The sequence below is a fragment of the Loxodonta africana genome, chromosome X (genome assembly GCF_030014295.1).
Source record: "Loxodonta africana isolate mLoxAfr1 chromosome X, mLoxAfr1.hap2, whole genome shotgun sequence".
In the NCBI taxonomy this organism is placed as follows: domain Eukaryota; kingdom Metazoa; phylum Chordata; class Mammalia; order Proboscidea; family Elephantidae; genus Loxodonta; species Loxodonta africana.
In genome coordinates this window covers 11,221,099-11,234,979 of record NC_087369.1, presented here as the reverse complement: position 1 = coordinate 11,234,979, position 13,881 = coordinate 11,221,099, and the positions used below count along the sequence as shown (strand labels likewise).

The 13,881-nt window shown below is 45.1% G+C and overlaps 1 protein-coding gene across 1 annotated transcript in view; it reads right to left on the bottom strand.

Annotated features, from left to right (window-relative positions):
- Positions 1-13,881, bottom strand: part of CLCN4 (chloride voltage-gated channel 4) — a 65,460-nt gene that overhangs the window by 19,397 nt on the left and 32,182 nt on the right. The window contains exons 6-10 of the mRNA XM_003415994.4: positions 10,976-11,098; positions 6,271-6,477; positions 6,090-6,170; positions 4,121-4,666; positions 338-524 (exon numbers count right to left, since the gene is read on the bottom strand). Coding sequence (XP_003416042.1) covers positions 338-524; positions 4,121-4,666; positions 6,090-6,170; positions 6,271-6,477; positions 10,976-11,098 — 1,144 coding nt within the window. The remainder of the gene's footprint in view (positions 1-337; positions 525-4,120; positions 4,667-6,089; positions 6,171-6,270; positions 6,478-10,975; positions 11,099-13,881) is intronic.

Here is a 13,881-nt window from a genome sequence, read left to right as displayed (position 1 = left end):
CTGCCAGGTCCCGAGGTGACAAAATTGTCCCTGGGTGAGAACCACTGTTCTAGAGGTAATAGGATGGTGGTGGTGCCCCATTAGCCTGGGTCCCTGAATGACTAGGTGGAGAAGAGCCTTGCATGATATTACATATGTATATCATGAACAAAAACAAGGCTTTAGCGTGTTAAGCCACTGAGATTTAGAGGCTTACCTATTACACAGCACAACCTGGCCATTTCTGAGTAATGAACATGCTCACGTTCTTGCCCACCCTCTAAGCCAGACCAGCCTCTGTGGTCTGGTCTGTGTCACCTTTCCTTGCACCCCCTCCCCCTGCCCAGTGGGGTTATACCTAGGCAAGCGGCAGCTCCCACCATTGCATACAGCCCTGGGGTGACGCAGTCTGCTCCGGGCCGGCACCAGTTCCGGAAGATGATCCAGTCGTGGTGGTGGTAAGCCAGCTGCTCCACACCGATGCCCACCATCCTGCCGGCCATGGCCCCCACTGCCATGCTGGGGATGAAAAGGCCCGATGGGATCTTGAGGGGGCACACAGAGAAAAGTGATGTGAGGGAAGGGGTCCCAGTGCTCACTTCACAAACCCCAGCAAACACAGTCTCCTGACAAGCTGGCACCGCATTGCGTCTTCCTAGGAGGTCCAGCTCACCCACACAGGCTGGCGGGGCAGAGGTGCCCTGATGCTCCCCACTGTGGCAGCCAGGTCTACTGTGACGCGGGGAGAAGCCACTCCATACTTTTATTTCCTCGCCTTCAAATGCTAGCCCATTTTTCCCACTGTGGATTAAAGAATCATAAATCCCACTGCAAATCACATTCAGAGTGAGCCTGTCACTTGGGAGACTTGCCACTTCCTCTCTCCCTTGCCATGCTATTCAGATTGCCTTTGGAAATGAAATGTCAAGGCACAGCAGGAGAATGGAAAAGGAAGGCCTGCGAGGGTTCTGGTACCTCTCAAAGAGAGTGGAGGGAGAAAGCTTCCTCTTCCTAGCAAAGCTCACTTTCCTAAAAGTGTCCTGAACATTTTAGAGTCAGCTTGGAGGCACCAAAGAGATAGACCATGTCAACAAAAAGGTATTGGTAGTATCGTGTTTTATATTTTTCTGGATGCAAATACATTTTAAGGAGCCCTGGTGGTGCAACAGTTAAGTGCTCAGCTGCGAACCAAAAAGTCGGCAGTTCAAACCCGCCAGTGGCTCCTTGAGAGAAAGACCTGGTGGTCTGCTCTCGGGAAGATTATAGCCTGGGAAATCCAGTGGGCCAGTTCTATCCTGTCACATGGGGTCACTACGAGTCACTCGACGGCACCCAAACACAACCAACATTTTAGTTTATTGATTGGTCATCCATGTGGCAGGGAACGTGCCTGACTCACCGTGTTCACTGAGATTACATGTGAGGGATGGTCCTGATCGGCAGCTCCTTTTATGTCTGCCCCAGACAGCACCAATTTGAGGATGGAAGTAGGCCTTTCATCTAATTATGGAAGTTAAATTTGCATCCTCATGTGTGTTTAGAGCTTGGGACAATCCTTAGGAAGTTGTGCCTTTCCGAGCTGTGCCTTATTCCAGAGCTGCTCAGTCCCCTCTTAAGAATAGACTTTCCCTCCATGAACAACTGCCTCCTTTGCCAGGACACCAGAAGAACTGGATCATGCCTGGCTACCATTACTGAACATTTTGATCAAAGATTCCACAGAAGAATCCTGATCGAAAGGCAGAAAATGCAACAGAATTTCAAATTCTCATGGACTGAGGACATCCTGAAGCCATGAAGATTGGATGAACCCCTGAAACTATTACCCTGACATAATCTTTAAACCTTAAACTGAAAATATAACCTGAAATCTTCTTAAAACCAAACAACAGTTTAGCTTAACTAGTAAAAATGGCCTGTCTTGACAGCTCCTGTCCAGAAGCGAGATGAGAAGGCAGAGGGGAACAGAAGCTGGTTGAATGGACACAGGAAGTACAGGGTGGAAAGGAGGAGTGTGCTGTCCCATTATACGGGGAGCAACTAGGGTCACATAACAATGTGTGTGTAAGTTTTTCTACGAGAAACTGACTTGAATTGTAAACTTTCACTTAAAGCATAATTTAAAAAAAAAAAAAGAAGATTATAGCCTAGAAAACCCTGTGGGGCAGTTCTACTCTGTCACATGAGGTCCCTATGAGTCAAAAATCAACTTGATGGCACCTAACAACAACACAATGGACAAATTAATTGAATGACTCGTTATCTCTTAATAAACATTTTCAATAAAAAAAATTGGTCTGCCTTGAACATTATACTCTTTTAAGAACTACCTATATGGGGTCAAATTGACAACAGCAACTGGAAAGATTAGATAGGAACGTTAGGGGCAGTGAATTTATGTTAATGTGGGAGGAACAACTCAGAAAAGGAGGGTGAGAATGGCTGCACAACTCAAAGAATATAAGCAATGTCACTAGATTGTACATGTAGAAACTGTTGAATGGTGTATGTTTTGCTGTGTATATTCTCAACAACAAAAATATACTACATTTTTTAAAAAAAAGAATAGACTTTCTCCAGAAAGCTCCAAAAGATGCAGTTAGCATCTTTCACAGACATAAAAATAACACCTTTGGCTAGGCGATGGCTGGCCCAGAAAGTTGGTTCATAAAGTCCGCCAACCCTTGCTCTTAAAGCAAACGTTCAGGTTTGCATCTGACCAGTGTACACTCAGGTACACAGTTGCTCAGACTTTTTAAAAAGAAACCATAGTAATGGAACACCACGGGGCTCCAGGGGGCTGGTAGCATTCTGCTTCTGAGCACAGTGGGGCACACGAGCTGTGTGTTCTCTGAAAATTCATCATGCTGTACAGCTCTCTGTATGATCAACTTGAATTAAATTTTTGTAAAAAAAAAAATCAATAATAGTAGCATTATTCACAATAGCCAAAGGGTGAAAACAATGTAAATGTTCATCAACTGATGAACATATCAACAAAATGTGGTCTATCCACACAATGGCATTATTATTCAGCCATTAAGAGAAATGAAGTATTATTGCATTCTATACCATGGATGAACCTTGAAAACTCTATGCAGTGAAGTGAAATAAGTCAGACACAAAGGGACAAATATTGCATGATTTCACTTACATGAAATATCCAGAATAGGCAAATACATAGAGACAGAAAGTCTATTAGTGGTGACCAGGGGCTGCAGAAAAGGAAATGGGGAGTGACTGCTAATGGCTACAGGGTTTGGGGTGATGAGAATGTTCTGGAACTAGATAGAGGCGTGGCCTGCATAACATTGTGAAATATTCAGTGCCCCTGAATTATTCACTTTAAAGTGGTTAAGTATATGTTATGTGAAGTTCACCTCAACTTTTAAAAAAGCAGTAACTAAATGCCAGTTTCCATAAGAGAACGCTCTGTAGGAAAGGTTTCGAAGAAATGTCTGAACTGATTTTAGTATAGTGTTCAATCACAGCAATTTAAAAAGGAACTGTCCTTTCGCTGGCTTCAGTAACGAGAATCATGAAAGGTGTCCTGCCCTCCAGAGTGGGCCAGGGCACTCCCTGTCTGGAGAGAATGAGGGCTCGGAGCCCGTGTGTGATGCCCAGCCAGGCTTAGCTCACCTCGTCCGGTCAGGGAGCTCTGCACATGGCCTTCCGTCCCAGGAACCGGTGCCCTTCCAAGGCCAGCATTGTGTTGGAGTCTGTATCCCTAGACTTAGCACAGTACCTAGGCTGCAGCTGAGGCCAAAGTATGTCTACAGATCCAAACCTGGGCCTTTCCCACCACCTGGTCCCACCCAGCCAACAGGTGAACCACCTGCCCTGGAAATGTCCTCAAGTGGCTTCAGTTCCTGCCTCTAATCCCCACAAGCTATGGGTCTGAGCAAGCCACTTCGGCTCTCGGAACCTTCACTTCCTCGCTTGAAAATGGGATTAAAATCTCTATTTCATATTTCATAGGCTTGTTGTGACAACTCAAAGAAATCAAGAATCTCAAGGGCCAGACACAGGAGAAAAGTCAGTAATGGTGAGCCCCCCTTTCCCTCCCATCAGTTTTATCTTGGAGAGTAGACTGCTATGCCCAGAAGGATAGAGGTCCCCCCGTCTCTTCCACTTCACTCACCTTCATGCCAAAGGTGAATATGGTAATGACAATTTTGAAGACAAGCGCCAGGGCCAGCTGCCACATGGCTGTGTACACCCCGACCCCAGCCGGCCGGTCGGGAATGTCGTCCACAGGCCTAGTCATGTTAGGGTCGTTGACGTAGTCACAGAGCTGGGAGGACTCAAGGGCACCGCAGTCATTGAACAACTCAGAAATGAGCTCGCTGGTGCTCTGGCGTGTGTAGGGGTTGGGGTAGGCGATGATGGCAGTGACGGCAGTCACCACGATGACCTCCAGCACGGGGTACTTCCCCAGCTTGGTGGTTTTGCGCCTCCGGCACCAGGCGATATTACAGCGGATAAAGAGGGTTCCCCACAAGCCCCCAAAGACCCCCAGCAAGATGAAGGGGAAGAGTTCAGCCATGTACCAGGGGGTGTGATATTCCACGTAGAAGAGGACAAGACGGCTGTTGCCAAAGGGGTTGATGGATCGCAGCGTGAAGGCCGCCACTAGGGCCGCAAAAAACGACCTCCACAAGGTCTTCAAGGGGAAGTAGTAACTGACCTGGAGGAACAGACGGAACGTTAGACTCTGTCCAGAGAAGGAGGTGCTCTGAGCCCCAGCCCAAACGGTCAGCAGCCACCCGCTAGCCACGGCACCAAAGACACACTCTAAGGCCAAAGGGTGGTGGGGGTCACTTCATCAATCTAGGTTTACTTCTGACCAAAATGCATCAACAAAAATATTTAAAGGACTCTAACTGTGTTGAAAGTGAAATGGATATGAATCAAGGTGTGCTCAAGCTATTTTTAAAAAGAGAAATGAAAAGTATTTAATCATAATTTTGTTTATGGCACAGAGACCCTCCTAAAAGCACAGGAGCCTCTGGATTTGATTCTACAGCCAACAAAACAGACCAGGCACTGGCAAACTGCCAATGCTGGCCCACCAAATGTTTTTGTACGACCCACGAGCTAAGAATAGTTTTTATATTTTTAAATAGTTTTTTAAAAAATAATATTTTGTGACATGTAAAAATTATATAAAATGCACATTTCAGTGTCCATAAATAAAGTTTTATTGGAACACATCCATGCCCATTTGTTTGTATATCATTTATGGCTGCTCTTTGTGCCACAACGCAGAGTTAAGTGGTTGTGACAAAGATGCAGGGCCCGCCTAAAAGACTTATTATCCAGCCTTTTACAGAAGAAGTCTGCCAACCCCTGGGATAAAGCCATTTGAGTTGCCAAAAACAAAAACGCTTAATTAATTACGAGGAAAAGAGAGAACACCATAAATCTTCAAAAAATCATATTGGCAGCTTTTAAAACAACGCTAAAAAGAGATATTTAATGGCAGGCACTGTGGTTCCTTGACGATCGGCAGGGATCTCATCCGACCCTTCTTTGAATCTAAGCCCCCAAGGGTTAGAGGAGAAGCCCCCTGCTGTGCCCACCATCCAAATATTCCTTGCCCCTCAAAACCACGAATTCCAAAAAGGTGGAAACGACCTAAATGTCCATCAGTGGATGAATGGATAAACAAAACATTGCCCATCCATACAACGGACTATCACTCATCTATAAGCAGAAATGAAGTCCTGGTACACGCTACGACACAGATGAACCTTGAAACTATGATGCTGAGGGAAACGAGTCAATCACAACAGGACAAATATTGCATGATCTCACTTTTATGAAACAAGAACGGGCAAATGTATAGAGACTGAAGTTTATTAGTGGTGACCTGGGGTGGTGAGGGGGGACAGAGGGAGTCACTGCTTAGGAAGGTGAGTGTTGACGGTGATGGGAAATTTGGCAACAATTATGGGTGATGGTTGCAAATGATTAACGTATCACTAAATTGTACACCTGAAAAGTGGTGAGTTGGCAAATGTGTTAATAAAACAAAATTGGCAAATGTGTTATTAACAACAACAAAAAAAGCAAACCCCCCCAGGAATCCCCTCAGCAGCCACTCTCACCTCCTCCAGGCTGAAAAGCACACCTCCAATTGGGGCTCCAAAGGCCACAGAGACTCCAGCAGCGGCGGCAGCTGAAAGTACCTACAAAGAAAACCGTTCCATGTAAGCCTGTGTCCTTTCCTGAAAAGAACGAGCAGGCAGGACTGGCAAGGGGCGGTGGGTGGAAGCTGAGGCGGCTCACCTCGCGCCTCTTGCCCTCGTTCTTGCTGTACTTGGAGAAAAGGCTGCTGAAGAAGTTGCCACAGCAACAAGCCACGTGCACCAAGGGCCCTTCCTTGCCAAGACTCAGGCCAGAGGACACCACCAGCACCAAGGTGACGGTCTTGATAAGCAGAGTCCACTTGCCCAGATAGCCCCTGATAATAAAGCCGCTCAAAATGGTCTTTATCTGAAACAGAGGATGGAGAAGGAAGCGTGAGTCAGCTGCTTCAATCCCATGGCTAGAAACACAACTAATTCCTCAGAAACACATTTTTACAGCTTAGATGCACTAAATCATATGCAAACAAAAACCTGAATCCAGCGGTCATCCAGAGTCCTACTCCTGGTGGCCCCATGTGTGTCAGAGCAGAACTGTGCCCTGCAGGGTTTCCAATGGCTGGGTTTTCAGAAATAGATCACCAGGCCTTTCTTTCTAGGTGCCTCTGGGTGGATTTGAACTGCCAACCTTTTAGTCAGCAGGGAGTGTATCAACCACTTCAGGAGAGGCTACTTTAGTTTATTTTGCTATAATTTTATATCATTCTATGTTAACAAGATTTTTATTTTCTTAACTTATGATTTTATGTTTTATTAACAGAAATCTTTAAAAGATGGAATGAGTGGTAAACCTTAAGAATTCCTAGAATACTAAGACATCATAAAGACTGAAGAAGTAATTACCAAGGTCTCATTTCATTTAAGGCATTTTATTCTGTTCACACTACCCTTTGTTGTACTGAGAAAAGATATATACCTTTTAACTGTTAACTTCTGACTGTTGAAAGATGTCCAATACAAAGAGATATCGAGCAAAATGTCAAATACTTTACATCAGGGGTCAGCAAACTACAGCCCGTGCACCAAATGCAACCATTTTCATTTCAGGAGTTATTGATGGAAATCTGTTTTCTTAATTCAAGGAGAGAAAGAGAGAAAGCCAGAGAGAGAGAGTGTGTGTGTGTCTGTGTGTGCATGTCCTGATTCCCAGAACTCAATGACATCCTTCCTATAAGAACATGATGCATGCTGCTAGTTATCGTTAGCTGCCGTCAAGCTGGCTCCAACTCGTGGTGATTCCATGTATGTCAGAACAAAATGTTGGCTAGTCCTGTGTCATATTCATGATCGTTGCCATGTCTGAGTCCAGTTGGACAATATTCTGTTGTGATCCATAAGGTTTTCATTGGCTAATTTTCAGAAGTAGATCGCCAGGCCTTTCTTCCTAGTCTGTATTAGCCTGGAAGCTCCTCTGAAACCATTCTAATTTTCAGAAGTAGATCACCAGGCCTTTCTTCCTAGTCTGTATTAGCCTGGAAGCTCCTCTGAAACCATTCCACCATGGGTGACCCTGCTGGTATTTGGAATAGTGGTGGCATAGCTTCCAGCGTCACAGCAGCATGCAAGCCACACAGTACGATACACGCACAGACAGGTTGTGGCTCTAGCTATACAGCCAGATGGTATTTCTTTAGCCTTTAACTAATGGCAGAAAAATGAGCAGTGGTTCATCTAGGCTTTAACTAGTGGTAGATAGTCTAACTGAACCTGTGCTCTGGGGATCTCAGGTCCCTTTATTTAAGGAATGTTTTATTATGCCTGCCACAATCCTGCCCTTTTTTGTTGCCACGAATAAAATTATCTATAATTTTTTGTCAGTTAGTTAATGTGGATATAGACCCCAGGGTACAGTTGAAAAGCATAATACCATTTAGAAAATTACAAGCATCTAAATTACCCAAGTCTTTGCCAGCCGTGACATGTGGTGAATAGAACAACGTAACAGGCATTTTGTAATTCTCTGAAATGATTTTATAAAATTGTCGTGATCAAATTAGGAGCTGGGAAGGCAAATTCATTCCCAGTAGATGCCAAAATCCAATCACTTGCTTTAATTTGAATTAATAGAGACTGGCCCAGCAGGGCTTTAACTCGATGTATTGCAGCGGATTTGTGACTTCATGGTGTTAACTTTAAAACCAGAATCTTCTCTGAGAATATATTTGTACGATCATTAATGTTCTGTAACATCAACTCAAAGCACGTTCTGAGAGACCTGATTTCTTCCACAGCTGATCGTGGTTCCACTGATAACACAAGCACAAGTAGAAAGAAGACACCATTGCCCAGTTCAGCTCCAAATTCCCAAGGCCAGGAAACCACGACTGTTGCTTTTAAATGTGCTTTATAGCAAGAAAACCCATTGCCATGGAGTCAATTCCGACACATAGTGACCTTGTATCAAGAAGCACTGTACAAATCGGGAAAGACCATTACTTTAGCTTTTCCCAGGCATCCCTTTTTTTGTCCTTTTCAACTCTTTCTCCTTTGCATTAGGGAAAGAGCCTTAGAGATGAGAAGGTCTGGTTTTTTCAGTCCCTCTCTTCCCTCTGTGGAATTCTCTGCAAATAAAATTTCTCACACGCAAATGTACAGTTGGAAGAAAAGAACCTCAGTAGTGCTTTGCTTTTAGAGCTGCCGGGATCCAGGCTAATTCTTTCATCTTCCATCTTTTCTTGGTGATGTTTTCTTTTCGATAGTGTGCCTGGTGCCAGATAACCAAATGTAGTGATATGCAGATTCCAGTTTTGTGAGACTTCCTTCCCGGGAGATTCTTCGTGTATCTGGTCTTTGATCTTCTAGTTTAGGGACCTTATTACACTTTCCTCTGGGTTTTGATGCTAAATCTCCTTTCTGCCCTGGACCTCTCTTTATCCCAGTCACAAGATTCCATACTAACCATTTCATTTCAAAGATACCTATGCAAGTTTCCTTAGCTTTGTTCTTCCAATCTACCAAGATCCAGGCAAGTGTTCTTTTACTTATTAGCATCACCTTCCAACTTTAACACTATGCCTTCCATCTTCTTAGAAAAAAAAAGAATTCCATAGTGTCATTTGCTCAGCTGAATGTCCAATATTTCCATTAAATATTTTTCAACAACGCGGTGGCTTTGCCCAAGTTGTGCTAATTTTGCCATTACCACGTGAATCAGTTAGCTTTAGCTACATAACAAACTACGCCAAAATGCAGTGGCTTAAACCGACAACTATCGTCTATTCTCATTATTTGTGGTAGTTATGTCTTAGAAAGTGCCCTCAAATACCGAATTAGTGAAAACCGAACCAGCCTTGTTCAGCCTCAGCCGGGAATGTTTTGCCACTCTGTGCGTGCACATATCTGTGAATGACCAGGAGTATTTTTAGTGAATAGGTGAATTCGAGAACACGGAATCCATGAATAATGAGGATGAACTGGGTTTATTTAGGTCATGATTCTGCGAGTCAGCAGTTCAGGCCAGGATCAACTGGGCGAGTGATCCTTCCAGTTTGGGCCGGGCTTGGCTGTTCCTGCCTGGGCTTGTTCACACATCTGGAGACCATGGATGATGCGGCTGGGAGGACTGGGGCCTCTCTCCATGGGACTGCCCATCCTCCAGCAGGCTAGCCTGGGTTTCTTCATAAGATGGTCTCAGGCCCCAAGAGCAGCAAGAGGACAAGCCCCAATGCATGGAAGCCAGCCACATGGCTGAGCCCAGGTCAGTGCTGGAGGGCACTCCCAAAGGGCTGCGCACCAGCAGCCAAGGGGTCCCCAGTCACATCTGCATACTCACAGTGAGCCTCTCTGTGGCCTCTGGGCATTGCTGAAGCACCAACATGAAAGGGGAACTGAACTGCCTCCATGATAGATAATAAGAGAACTCCAAAAATTATTTCTGCCTAAAATGTTCCCTGTCTGGGCTTCCTGGAAATAAGCTCAATTACTGTCATTTCACCAGGCAGATCCTCCCAGGTCGAAAGGTGGGTTTCAGGCATTCCCCTTGATCAGTGAGGTCATTTCGCTCACACTTTGGTTACATGGAAGCGCTGAAAACCAGTAATGAGAACTCAAAACTCACAGGATGACGTCTGCAGTGCGTGCGCTGCACAGGGAAGCCGGTGTTTTCAAGATTGCCATTACCTTGTCATTACAAGAGCAAAGCGTAGCAAGGGAGTAGACTCATCAGGAAACTTTCTCCGCACCCAATCCCCCTCCGGCCTCTTGTCACATGACATGCCACGTGCACTGACAAGTTATTCCTGAGCCACCTGATGCATGTGGTTAATGAACTCCGATCCCACAGGCTTTAAGACTCATGCCTGATTTGCAAAGACAAGGCTTTCATCATCTGAGTCTGAGCAGCAACAGAGCGCAGCGGTTAAGATTCCAAAGCCTAAAGCCAGACTGCTGGGTTCAACTCCCAGCATACCAGCTTGGTGACCTTGGGCAGGTGACTTAACCTCTCTGTGCTTCAGTTACCTTGCCTAGCAAATGCAGAATAACAGTACTGACCTTATTAGCTCACTGTGAGGATGAAATGAGTTGACATATATCAAACAGAGTCCCTGGGAGGGGGGTACAAACAGTTAACGTGCTCGACTGTTAACCGAAATGTTAGCGGTTCAAGTCCACCCAGAGGTGCCTCAGAAGAAAGTCCTGGCCATCTACTTCTGAAAAATCAGCCACTGAAACCCTTTGGAGCACAGTCCTACTCTGACACACATGGGGTCGCCATGCGTGGGAATCGGCAGCAACTGGTTCGGTCTGGTTTTCTATGTGAAATGCTTGGAACTGTGCTTAGCACACAAGTGCTACAGGAGTATCTGCTCTTCTTATTATTGGTACAAAAGACAAGAAGCCACACTCACCTCCGGTATGCCTGAGCCACAGGCGTAGGGCGCAAATACTCGCACCAGGGAGACGGCCAAAAATGCAAAGAGCAATGCCCACAGGATGTACATTAAGTAATTCAGAATGTAAGCACTGGCACCCTACATGAGAGACACAAAACAAGAAGGACATGTGAGCCCTGGCGGACCTGCACGACATACCCAGCCCTGCCCTCCCGGTGAGAGCAGCTGCCTGGGCAGGACTGGGCAGTTCTGTCCCCTCCCAGAGAAACACAAAGGCCCCGGTGGTGTTATCAGCTGTTGCTATTGCCACGGGCAGCACACACAAACACAGCGCCCGGTGTTTTATTTCTCTAGGAGCTGTTTACACAGCCCTTCCACAGGGCAAAATCTCCACTGTAATGGAAACCGTGAATAACATTGGGTTTTAATTGCCACTTGCACAAGAGTTAATGAAAGGTGTGACACAGAAAAGCCTGCCTTCAAGACCCTGGAGGATTTGTTTTGTCTCATCTGCAGTGGATGGGTCTCTCTTGGCTTTTGCGGCCACAGCAAGCACCCGCACCGCCAGTGATGAAGTGTCGGAACTGTATTTTAGAGTACTCTAAACTCTTCTTTTTTTTTTTTCTAAACCCTGGTGGCGTAGTGGTTAAGTGCTATGGCTGCTAACCAAAGGGTCAGCAGTTCGAATCCACCAGGCGCTCCTTGGAAACTCTATGGGGCAGTTCTACTCTGTCCCATAGGGTCGCTACGAGTCGGAATCGACTCAACGGCACTGGGTTTGGTTGTTTTTTTGTTTGTTTGTTATTGCCACTCACAGTGGGGTACGGACCCACAGCCTCAGCATCACCTGGGAGCTTGAGAAAGACAGGATTCTCAGGCCCCACCCCCAGCCTGTGGAATCAGGAACTCTGGAGATGGGGTCTGGCAAAATGGGTTTGAACAAGCCCTCCAGGGAATTCTGATGCAGGCAGCGTTTGAGAGGCACTGTTAGAGGGAAAAAACTCCCATCATCTCCTTCAGAATAATTCACTGGACCGTGTATCCCAAATTATCTGCTCTGTGGAGAACATTTTCTAGACTGAACCCCCAGTCCATGGTCTTTCACCTGGTCTGTGGGGGGGACCACATTTCTCTGGGCCTCAGCTTCTTGCCATCTGGATGACTCAGTGAGGGGGAGGAAGGAGAGGTCACTTATGAGGCAGGCCATGGCCACATGTGTGTGCCTGTGGAAATGCATAAGCCCAGTCCAGGAGACTGCTCTGGCCTTTCCAAGCACATATATTCACACCCTAAGTGTTGAGAAATCGGACTGAGGGATAGCTTTCACCCACTTCAAGATGGACTTTTTTGGAGACTAAAAATAACTTCTCGCTCTTGCTAACAATAATTCTTTGAACCAGAGTATAAATCTTAAAAAAGGCTGAAAAGATAGACGGCCATATTGCCGCAAAACACAGATTGCTAGGAGGAGTGAAGAAAGAAAATATGGCGCCTGGCCAATCCCGCCTGCCCACTCTCCCGTCAACTCGAGGAGAGAATTTATTTTTGGAAGTAATAGAGAGCACTGAGAACGTGTGAGGTTTCAAGATCCCTGTCTACTTCAGACATCTGAAGGAATTAATTTTTAATTCCACTGAGAAAGAGGTTTAGCAAAATGGCAAAGGGCATTCCAAATGTCTTCAGCTGTGGTAAGTCAATCGGGGGGCGGCAGCGGGGGGGAGCGGGAGAGAGAGACATAGTAATAGTTAATATAACTTCCAACAACAGCTCTAGCTGGAACAGCCCTCACATTACCCCTAATACGACTCCTGGCAACCTACCTCCCCTTCACCTGGGTTTCTGATTGTTCAATGGCTAATAGTCATTATGGTAGCAACTGAATTTGGTTAGAAATTAACTCTTTTCCTGAGCTAAGGTTTTTATAAAGATCTGAAACTTTAAGATCCATGAAAGCAAGATTCCAGTTCACCACCATACCCTCCATCCCTGGGACATTCTCATCATAGAAAGCCTAGAAACATCTTTAGCACACTTATAACATGCATTGAAAGATAAACTACAATGAGATACAACTTCACACTCACTAGGATAGCTATAATCAAAAACAGGTAATAAAAAGTGACGAGGATGTGGAGAAGTCAGAACCCTCATCCATTGCTGGTGGGAAGGTAAAATGGTGCAGCCACTGTGCAGCCAGAGTTTGGCAGTTCCTCAAAAGATTATAAACAGTTACCATCATTGTTGTTATATGCGGTTGAGTCGGTTCCAACTCATAGCAACCCTATAGGACAGATTAGAACTGCCCCATAAGGTTTCTAAGGGGCAGCTGGCGGTTTCAAACTGATGTCCTTTTGGTTAGCAGCCAAGCTCTTAACCACTGCGCCACCAGGGCTCCATATGACCCAGGAGTTCCACTCCTAGGTTTATACCCAAGAAAAATGAAAATATACATCCACACAAAAACTTGTACACAGACGTTAAAAGCAGTATTATTCATGATAGTCAAAAAGTGGAAACAACCCAAATGTCCATCAACTGATGAATGAATTAACAAAATGTGGTATAATCATATAATGGAATAAGTATTTGGCCATAAAAACAAATGACATATGATACATGCTACGACACAGATGAGCCTTGAAAACATTATGCAACGTCAAAGAGGCCAAACACTAAAGACTATATATTGTATGATTCCATTTATATGAAATTTCCAGAAAAGACAAATCCATGGAGTCAGAAAGTAGATTAGTGATTGCCTGGGGTTGGAGGATGGGGAGTGACTGCTAAGGGGTATGAGGTTTCTTTTAGGGATGATAAAAATTTTGTAAAATTAGGTAGTGGCAATGGTAATACAACTTTGTAAATATACTAAAAACCACTGAGCTGTACACTTTAAATGAGTAAATGGTATGGTATGT